The sequence below is a fragment of the Miscanthus floridulus genome, chromosome 14 (genome assembly GCF_019320115.1).
Source record: "Miscanthus floridulus cultivar M001 chromosome 14, ASM1932011v1, whole genome shotgun sequence".
Taxonomy (NCBI): Eukaryota; Viridiplantae; Streptophyta; class Magnoliopsida; order Poales; family Poaceae; genus Miscanthus; species Miscanthus floridulus.
This window is the reverse complement of record NC_089593.1, coordinates 1,028,571-1,038,179: the sequence shown is the minus strand read 5'-3', so window position 1 is coordinate 1,038,179 and position 9,609 is coordinate 1,028,571. Positions and strand designations below refer to the sequence as shown.

The 9,609-nt window shown below is 49.0% G+C and overlaps 1 protein-coding gene and 1 pseudogene across 1 annotated transcript; one reads left to right on the top strand and one right to left on the bottom strand.

Annotated features, from left to right (window-relative positions):
* Window positions 1–4,814: 4,814 nt before the first annotated feature.
* Window positions 4,815–8,250, bottom strand: LOC136505653 (protein LURP-one-related 8-like; annotated as a pseudogene).
* Window positions 8,251–8,376: 126 nt separating this feature from the next.
* On the top strand, window positions 8,377–9,084 carry LOC136505651 (uncharacterized). Its single transcript, XM_066500817.1, has one exon. It carries the CDS (start codon window positions 8,377–8,379, stop codon window positions 9,082–9,084), a length of 708 nt encoding a protein of 235 aa, XP_066356914.1.
* Window positions 9,085–9,609: the final 525 nt, after the last annotated feature.

The window sequence follows — 9,609 nt, the reverse complement described above, 5'->3', positions numbered from 1 at the left end:
CCGTTTTATAGTGGGGTGGTGGCTTTTGGGTGTTAACTTTTTGGTACATTGTTAGTTGGAACGTATCTTGGCTTTAATGGCCTATATCTTGCTTGAATTATTCATTCCTTTTGAGATCTTTTGAAGTAAATAGGCCTAGCGCCATAATGGTGACAGTGTTTTGTCAGACATTTTCCTCTTTTTGCTGTTTTCGATGGCGGACACCTTCTTCCTGGTTCTAGCGCCATAATGGTGTTGCCCCTAATGCTTGGGATGGTTTTTGTTAAGGTCAGAGGCCTATTTGGCCGAGGTTGTTTTTGCCTTGATGCCTGAATTTGTTCAGGTCTTCGTCAAGGTCGAAGGCCTGTTTGGCCAAGGTTGTTTTTGTCTAGATGTCTGAATCTGGTCAGGTCTTCGTCAAGGGTCGGAGGCCTATTTGGCCAAGGTGGTTTCTGCCTTGATGCCTGAATTTGGACAGGTCTTTGTCAAGGTCGAAGGCCTGTTTGGCCAAGGTGGTTTCTGCCTTGATGCCTGACTCTAGACAGGTCTTTGTCAAGGTCGAAGGCCTGTTTGGCCATAGAGGTCGTTTCAAATTGCCAATGCCTGTGGTCGGCGCTTTGAAAGGACCTGTGCTTATTTTTGTTCACCGAATATTACGGCGCCAGAGCTGACCGCTTTCGGTTTTGGACTTTTCAAGCGTTCTTTTGGGGAATTACCTCTTTATACTTCTAGAGGATTTTTACATTGAGCCTGCCTCGTTAAAAATCTCACCTCCGCTTGGAGTTCCCCTGTGAGGAAAAGAGTACAGGCTCTTTTACATTTTTTGGGTTGAAGAAAAAAAAAGCTGAAAGGTAAATGAACGGATGGGCCTCCGCTTATTATTTGCGGAGGTTGCCCTTTGGTACATTGCCTAGATGTAGTATCTGCAGAGGCTGTCAATATTCTAGGTGTGGGTTGTCGTGACACCTTCGCTGTCGATCAAGTGGAAAGAGCCAGGGTGGCCTGCTACCGTTGCTGTGTATGGGCCTTCCCATTTCGGTTGTAGTTTGCCAACAAGTTGTGCGTTGGGTTTTCTTCTGAGTACGAGGTCTCCATGTTTTATGTCTTTTCTTACCACCTGAGAGTCTCTCCACTTCTTGGTTTGGGACTGATATTTTGCAATGTTTTCGACTGCTTCCAGTCTTATGGCTTCTATTGTTTCTTTTGCATATTCTTCATCTTGCAACATTAGCTGTCTTGTTGTGCGGAGGCTTTCGTGCTTGATTTCTTCTGGCATCATGGCCTCTTCTCCATAAAGCAGTTTGAATGGTGTGAATCCTGTTGTTCTTGAGATGGATGTATTATGTGACCAAATCACTTTGGGTAATTCATCTACCCATTTTCCTTTGCGTAGGCCCAGCAATATTTTTGATATTGCTAAAAACACTATTCTATTTGCTCTTTCCACAGCACCATTGGACTCTGGGTGGTATACTGAGGCGAAGGCTAGTTTTGTCCCAATGCTTTTGTAGAATTCTGTGAAGTTCTCTGAATCAAATTGTTTTCCATTGTCTACTGTCAGAATCCTCGGTACACCGAATCTACAAATGATATTTTGCCAAAAGAATTTTCTGACAGATTCTGAGGTTATCTTCGCCAGCGGCTTTGCTTCTATCCATCTTGTAAAATATTCTACTGCCACTATTGTGAATCTGTTTCCTCCTTGGGATGGTGGTAATGGGCCGACCAGGTCCATACCCCATCTTTGTAGCGGCCATGTCGGAGGTATAAGCTGTGTCTCCGACAATGGTTTTGACTGCCCAGGAGAGAATGTTTAGCATGCTTTGCATGTTCTGACTGTCTGCTCTGCGTCTTGTATGTGTGTTGGCCAATAAAAGCCTTGCCTTATTGCCTTTGCTGATAATGCTCTAGAGCCAATGTGCGACCCGCAAATTCCTGAGTGTATTTCTTGAAGCAACTCTATGCCTTTGCTCTGCGATATGCATTTGAGGAGAGGCTGGACTACTCCTTTCTTGTACAGTACACCATCTATGATTGTGTAATTTCTTGCCCTGACCTGCATTCTTGCTGCTTTTGCTTCATCTTCTTCGGTGGTTTTGCCTTCTAAGAATTCTGTTATCGCCTTTCTCCAATCTTCATTTTGCAGGTGTAGTATGGGCTTAGGTGCCTTAGATGTCTCCACGGTTGCCGGAGACTTCAGGATCTGGTAAAAAGTGTTTGGTGGCAGTGGCAGGTTGTTTGCCGTAGCTTTTGCTAATTCATCTGCCTCTGCATTTTCTGATCTTGGGATGTGCTTCAGGGTGAAGCCCTCGAATCTCCGCTCCAAATTTCTGACAACGGATAGGTATTTGATGAGTTCTGGCTCTCTTGCTGTGTATTCTTTCTCTACTTGGCCAGTAACCACTTGAGAATCTATTTTGACTGTCAATGTTTTTGCCCCAAGGGCCTTTGCTTTACTGAGCGCTAGGATCAGGCCTTCATATTCTGCTATGTTGTTTGTTGATTTGAACTCTAGCCATGCTGCGTATTTTAGTCTGACGCCGGAGGGTGCCGTTAGGACGGCGGAGGCTCCTGCTCTGGCTTGGCCCCAGGCTCCATCCGTGAATGCTATCCAGCCTTGAGTGGTTGGTTGTGCCTTGGGCTCTGTCGTAGGTGTCCAATCTGCTACAAAATCAGCTAGTGCTTGTGATTTGATTGCTGTTCTGGGAACATACGAGATACCAAACTGTGATAGCTCTGTAGCCCATTTGCCTATTCTGCCGGAGGCTTCTTTGTTTCTGAGCAAGTCTTGCAGTGGCAGCGATGTTGGGACTGAGATTTCGTGGGCTTGGAAATAATGCTTTAGTTTTCTTGATGCCATCAGCACCGCGTAGGCAACTTTTTCTACCTTAGTGTAGTTTAGCTTGGCTCCGGACAGTGCTTCTGAGATAAAATAAACTGGCTTTTGAGTTTTACCTGATTCTTTTTCCAGCTCGTGAACTAAGACTGCACTGACTGCATGGTCGGAGGCCGCCACATATAGCAATAGGTGGCTGTCCGATTCTGGGACGGAGACCACCAGTGAGTTTGCCATATACTCTTTCAAGTTATGAAATGCCTCCAATTGCTTGGACCCCCACTCGAAGTTGTCTCTGCCCCTCAGGGCTTGGAAGAAGGGTAGGCTGCGTTCTACTGAAATTTGCCAATATCTTGTTCTGGAGGTTTACCCAAGAATAGACCGTGCTTGGTTTGAGCATGGAATACCAAGCCAACGCGTCACCTTCGGCAGATGTTGAGACTTACGGTCTCAGACAGTGCGGAGGAGGTAGAGGCCTCCGCCCTCCAAGCGCTGCCCTTAGACGGAGGCTCGGGAAACAGGCACAACAAGTGGGCGTGTAGGGAAATGGCACGTAAAACTAGGGTTTCATTCATTCATTTTCCAACCACCGGTACTGTTACAAGTGTTCCCTATTTATAGGGCTCAACTACCACTTTTACAGAGTTTACATTAGTACCCTTCAATTGCTACAGTACATTCTTAGAATATTCCACTACTCGCCTTTCCTCTCGGGGGTAATCTTGTCATGCTGCCCTTAGGTACTGGGCCTGCGCGATCAGCCGACCCATCAGGCCTCAGGATTCGGCGATGGGCCTTTGGACCTCCGCCGTCGGTCTCCGCCCCTGGGACGCCGAGGCCGCAGACCCCCGACGCCCAGTATTGTCGTCCTCCTGCTTGGGTCTCTGCCCCTACGAGCGGAGGCCGAACCAGCGCGCCCGCGCCGTCTACGAGCGCCTTCCTCTGGTTACCTGCACACACACGTTGGTACTTGATTAGCTTTGCAGCGGGGCGGCCTCCGCCCCCTCCGCCCGGAGACGCCTACGAGCTAACCGGGCGGAGGCTGCGCCAGAGTCACCAGCAGCGTCCTGCAAGCAGTCTGAGAAACCGTCATCTTTCTGGGTCTGGAGGCGTGGTAGCTGGGCCTTTGCTTGGGTAGTTGGTCGGAGACGTCTTTGCGAACTGTTGGCCGCGTAGGTCTCCGCCACTCTCGGAGGCCGTGTTACAACAATGACTACTTCAAACAATATTTTGAAACAGTAAATGATTTCAGCTGAAAAAAGTCATGAAAATAAAAGTTGTAGCACTCATCAAGATCCACAACTTTTATTTTGGTCATTTGTTCATCCGACAAAGTGGTAGTATATATTGTTCATAAATTTACATATCTCTCTTATAGTTTATGAAACTATACGAGAGATACGTAAATTTATGAACAATGTTTACCATCACTTGCTCGGATAAAGAAATGATAAAATAAAAGTTGTAGATCTTGATTAGTTCTACAACTTTTATGTTCACAACTTTTTCATTTGAAATCATTTACTCTTTCAAAATATTGTATCAAGTTGCCATTTTTTGAAATTCAAATATTGAATTGATAAAATAAAGTCACATGGAAAGATGACCAAAATAATAGCCGTAATAACACAATAAATTAATAAAGCATGAGTTTAAAATTTTTAAAAAAAAATCATCAAATTTAAAGTTTGTATGAAGGAGAAAAGACTAGTTACAAGTTTTAGCCAGAGATTAAAAGGAGAAATCAGAGTTATTCAACAACTTAAAAATTAAATTTCTAATAGCATTTTGAAACAGTAAATGATTTGAAATAGAAAAGTTATAAACATCAAAGTACTTTTCGAGATCTACAACTTTTATTTTAGTCATTTATCCATTCGAGGTCATTTGAAAAAATTTAAATTTTAGTACTTAATTTTTGCTATTCAGCGTCATCCAGCCACCCTACAAATAGGGGCAGCTCAATATAGAGCCGCCCCTAAAAAAAAAAGAGGCGTTGCTATATATTGTTTATGTAGTAGTGCCATGTCCTGCCCAGCAGGGATAGGGTCCTGGCGGCCGAGCGCCCACCGGCGAACATCTAGTCGAGGGCGATGACAAGGCCCATGGCCAGCTTCGCACCGAAGCGTGGGCCCTCCACGAGCTGGAACACGTCGTCCCCCACCATGGCCTCCTAGCTTCTGGCGGACCTCGGCCACCACGACGTCCCCGCACGCGTCCCGCACGGCGCAGGCTCGCTGCCCGTACGAGCCGTCCACCACATACGATGCCTCGGCCCCGGCGGTGGCACGGTGGCCTGAGATGACGAGGAAGAAGCTAGCAGGGGCGTCACATAGGCTAGCGCCTTCATCTTGGACGATGCCCTGTGGCTGCGCACGGAGAGGAGCGGCTTGCTGGTGGTGGTGCTCGTCTCCTCCGCATCCGCGGCAGCATCGCCGTCGTAGATGACCCAGCGCTCCGACAGCACGCCGAGCCTCCTCTTGCGGCGCATGGACAGGAGCGGGGTGTCCGTGGCATCCATGAGCACCACCTCGGCGCGCCGGTGGATATTAAACGTAAAAACATAAATTGATGGTGTCCTCAAACTTTTATTCCCTTCTCATATGGTCATGTGGATGAATGTTCAGGCTAACAATAGGGTGGATCCAACTCTATCGGGACCCCTGGTAGGGGGGCTCAAGCCCCCTACCCATTAGTCGAGAGGGGTTGGAGGAGGGGAGATGATGTAACTCTTGCACTGGTGCACGTTGTCACTTGAGCACATATTGGTGTTGCACGGGCAAAATTGGTGTTGCATGGGCAAAGCCATGTCCATATAGTCCAGAGGCGGTCGACGTTTGTGTGGTGGGCGAAGAAGATTCGATCTCGTGTTACCGAATACAACACCCACATATCTTCTCCGTTGGGGTGCCTGGAGCACCGCTACAATTATGAACTAGGTTGTGTGAGGCATATTCTATGATGTCCACTCCTGGATCTGGTTAATCTCGCTCTCTCACGGTGTGCCTGGTCAAAAGAAGAGTTCCTCCCTTTTTTGTGCTAGAAACCATCTAATGGCAAAATAAAGCATATAGTCAATTCCACATGTACGAGGGTTTATTAGGATTAAGTTTTCTCATTCCGCTATAGTAGTTCTTTCCTCGAATCGAAAAGCATTTTGGGGCTCCCCGAGTAACTTCTTTTGGGGCAGAGTACTCTTATTTTGCTGGAGATGCTCTTAACGTATTATTTTATTTGCATGGGCATTTAGTAATTTCGTCTTTGCAGTTAAAATCTTCGGAATTAAAGTAAGGCTGTCACGAGTGGAACTCCTAAATCCGTCAATAAAGACTTTCTAGTTCATGGCCAAGCATGCATGCATGACCTTTCATCCACTTCGATTTTAGACTTTAGTCTTGGTATTTTTTTCGTCCGGGAGTAAAGGAATAATTAGTCCTGGTTGGAGCTACCAACAGGGACTAAAGGCCTCTGTCCTGGCATGCTTTCGCAGCAGGCCACCTTTAGTCCCGGTTGGTGTTACCAACCCGGACTAAAGGTCCTTCCCGATTGGTAATACCAACCAGGACTAAAGGGTGACCTTTTAGTCCCGGTAGGTGTCACCAACCCGGATTAAAGGTCTCCCACCCGGGACTAAAGGTACCCCACAGGTCAATTCAAAAGGAGAGTGTCCAGGACCCTGTCACATGTGTACAGCTAAATTGGTAAGGAGTTTATGCGCGAGGAAAGATGTCCTGGGTTCGAATCTCACACATCGCAAGAGAGGTCTCCCTACAATTTCGTTTATTTTTCTTCTGAGAATGGACTTTTAGTCCCGATTATATGACCCAGGACTAAAGGCTAAAGGCCAGGATCTTTAGTCCTGGATTTATAGTCCCGGTTGAAAAACCAGGACTAAAGCCAGTTCCCCTGCCGAACTTACAAGCTTCAATTTGTGCGTTGTTAGCCTGTCCTGCATGCGCGAGCAAGCTCCACTACTGTAAGATATAGCTAGGACCCTAGCTCATTTTACAGGAGTTACACGTAGGTCTCGATCAATCGAGATCGAGTTGCCAATAAATCTCTGCTGATATAGCATCAAAAGCTAGCTTTTTTTTTCCTTGGTGTATAATGCTGCTGGTATATGTGCGTTGGCTCCATTGTGGATTTGGAACAGCCGCATGTTGTTGCATTGCTACTGGTGATCGATATACCATATACTTCCTATATCACTAGCTACAAAGATCGCGTGCATGCATATGAACTGGCCGGGCCGCATGCTTAGATGGCAAGATCCGCGTGCATATCAACGACTTGCTCTGCCATCCTCCAGATCACTCGAGTACTCCGCCTCATCATATGCTAGGTTACAGGGACCTTGATCTCCTTCTCTGGATCTCCCCGTTCTCCACCTGGTAGTCCTCCCCCTTTGAGGCTTCCTTCCCTCAAATGGCATTGGTGGGCGTCGGTTGGAGCCCATATGCGCTCTTAGGCGATGCTACTCATGGCCACCGTCTGCTGGCTCCGACTCAATGCCTTACAGCTTTTTAGCTGTCATCTGTTGGATCCAACTCAATACCTTACAGCTATATGTGGGCTAGAGTTCTTCAGAATATGTCATTGGTGGTGGCACTGGTTAGGAAGCATTGCTTGCACTTGCTTCGGTTAGTAGGCAGAGCTGGTAGCTGAATCATGTTGTTGTTTTGTTAAGTATTGTAATCCTTCTCTCTCTCACATCTCATGTACTTCATTAACCTTCAAGGGTCGCCCTATACTAGGTGCTCAGCACCCTCTATTCCTGGCTTCGCCGGTATCAGTGGAAAATTATTCATGCGGGGACTTCTCGCCCCCCCCCCCCCTTGTTTGGGAATGTGATACATGGCAACGAGGATACGGCACAACTAGGAATAATACAGATTCGTAGCATGGAACAGCCGATTACAATATTAATTATTCCTTCAGCCAACTTAATTTTCTCTAGAAATGTCCAAGGTCTTATAATCAATGTGTTAGAGTGTAAACCGACCCGTGGGCCTGCCGACCCAGGCTCCCCACCGTGCCTATATGTATGCACTGATTTCCTCTAAGTAATACATTGAGTATTCCCCAATTCATATGTTCTCATGGTATCATCGAGACGGTTTGCTCCTACAACCTCTCCGCGCTTCAGCAAACCCTAGATCGTGCCGCTGCCGAACCCCACGTTCGTCGGCCGATCCACCGTGCCGCCTCAGAGCCTCCCCGCTCGCTGGCCCCCATCCTTCATTGCGCGCCGCCGCGGAGCCCTCGCTCGCCGGCCCGATCTCACCTGTCGCCGTTGATCTCGCCGATCGCGCCTAGCGTCGTCGTCGCCGTGATGTTGCCAGGTCCCCGCTCCCATGGCTGAAACCGAGGCCGAGCGCTAGGCACGCGAGCAACATGAGCAGCTCGAGCGCGATGCCGCGGAGGCCCGTCTCCATGTCGCGTGGGAAGCTGCGGAGAAAGCCACTACCGATCACACCGTCGCCCTTGATGCCTATGAGGCCAAGCACGCCGTCGTCCACACCCAAGCCCTCGCTGTCCTCAACATCAAGGTTCTTGTGCCTATGGTGTTGGATCGCACCGCCAATAACTACAACCAATGGCGCGCCACCCTCTTCCTCGTTGTCTTGGGCAAGTATGCCCTAACCGATCACGTTCTCACTGACGTGGTCAACGCTGATTGCTCGGCGTGGATGCAGATGGACTGCACCGTCCTCACCTGGATCTACGGCACCATCCACGGCAACCTCCAGCAATCGGCGATGCTGCGCAACCCTAACGCGCGCGTCGCCTGGACCTTCCTCGAGAATGATTTTATTGGCCAGCGCGAGTCAGGCGCCCTGCTGCTCTCTGTTGAATTCCGCACGGCTAAGCAGGGGGCGTCATCGATCACCGACTTCTGCCGCCGCCTCGAGACAATGGCCGTGGCCCTCACCGATTTCGACGACCCCATCGGCGACCGTACCCTCGTCCTCACACTTCTCCGCGGACTCAGTGGCAAGTTCTGGCCCATGGTCTCCAACCTGAAGATGTGTCAACCCTTTCCCACCTTTCAGCAGGCCCGCACGCTCCTCCTCCTCGAGGAGATCGACATCGACGACGTCACTGCCGAGACCGATGCCGCCCCACCACCACCGTCCGCCCTCGTTGCTGCTCCCAACGCCGCCCCACGACCTCCTACCGGTGGTGGCGGTTCGGGTGGCACCAACAACGGGCAGGGCGGCCAGTCCTCCCAGCACTCCGGCCATCGTCGGGGCCACGGCGGCAAGTAGAGGAACGCCTTCGGCCCCAACACCAGGGGTCCTCGTCCACCGGCGCCATCCACTGATTATAGCAAAGAAATACGAGGAAATATATATGCTGGGCCATCATTTTCTTGGCGATGAGCTTTTGCACTTTTCTAGCCGAAATGGGAGAACTTTTCCAGGAAATTTGTGCACTTTTGCCGCCTAATGTTCTCCCCTCCGTCCCATCCTCCCGAAGAGCTCGCCGGCGCCTCTGCATGGTCCGAAGCTCGCGGGCAGCTGCCTTTCCGTCGTCAACTTCCAGTGCGTGCTGCTAGGCTGCATGCGCGTTCGCAAGGTACGTGCACAGCAGCTAAAACCAAACGTGGTCAGTGCAGGAGCACCACACGGAGAATTTGACTGCATGCTCACGTTCCGGAAGGTGGCAAGCGACAATATCTAGACCGAGCTCTCTTTGGCAATTAATTAATACATGCATATAGACAGGCAAAATATATTATAGGTAGCTATTGGATAGATGTCTTGGTTGGATACTTGGATGGCCACAAGTCA

What these genes read in the sequence shown, in the direction of transcription:
- LOC136505651 (XM_066500817.1), top strand. Translation starts at nt 8,377, where the DNA reads ATGGTGTTGGATCGCACCGCCAATAACTACAACCAATGGCGCGCCACC.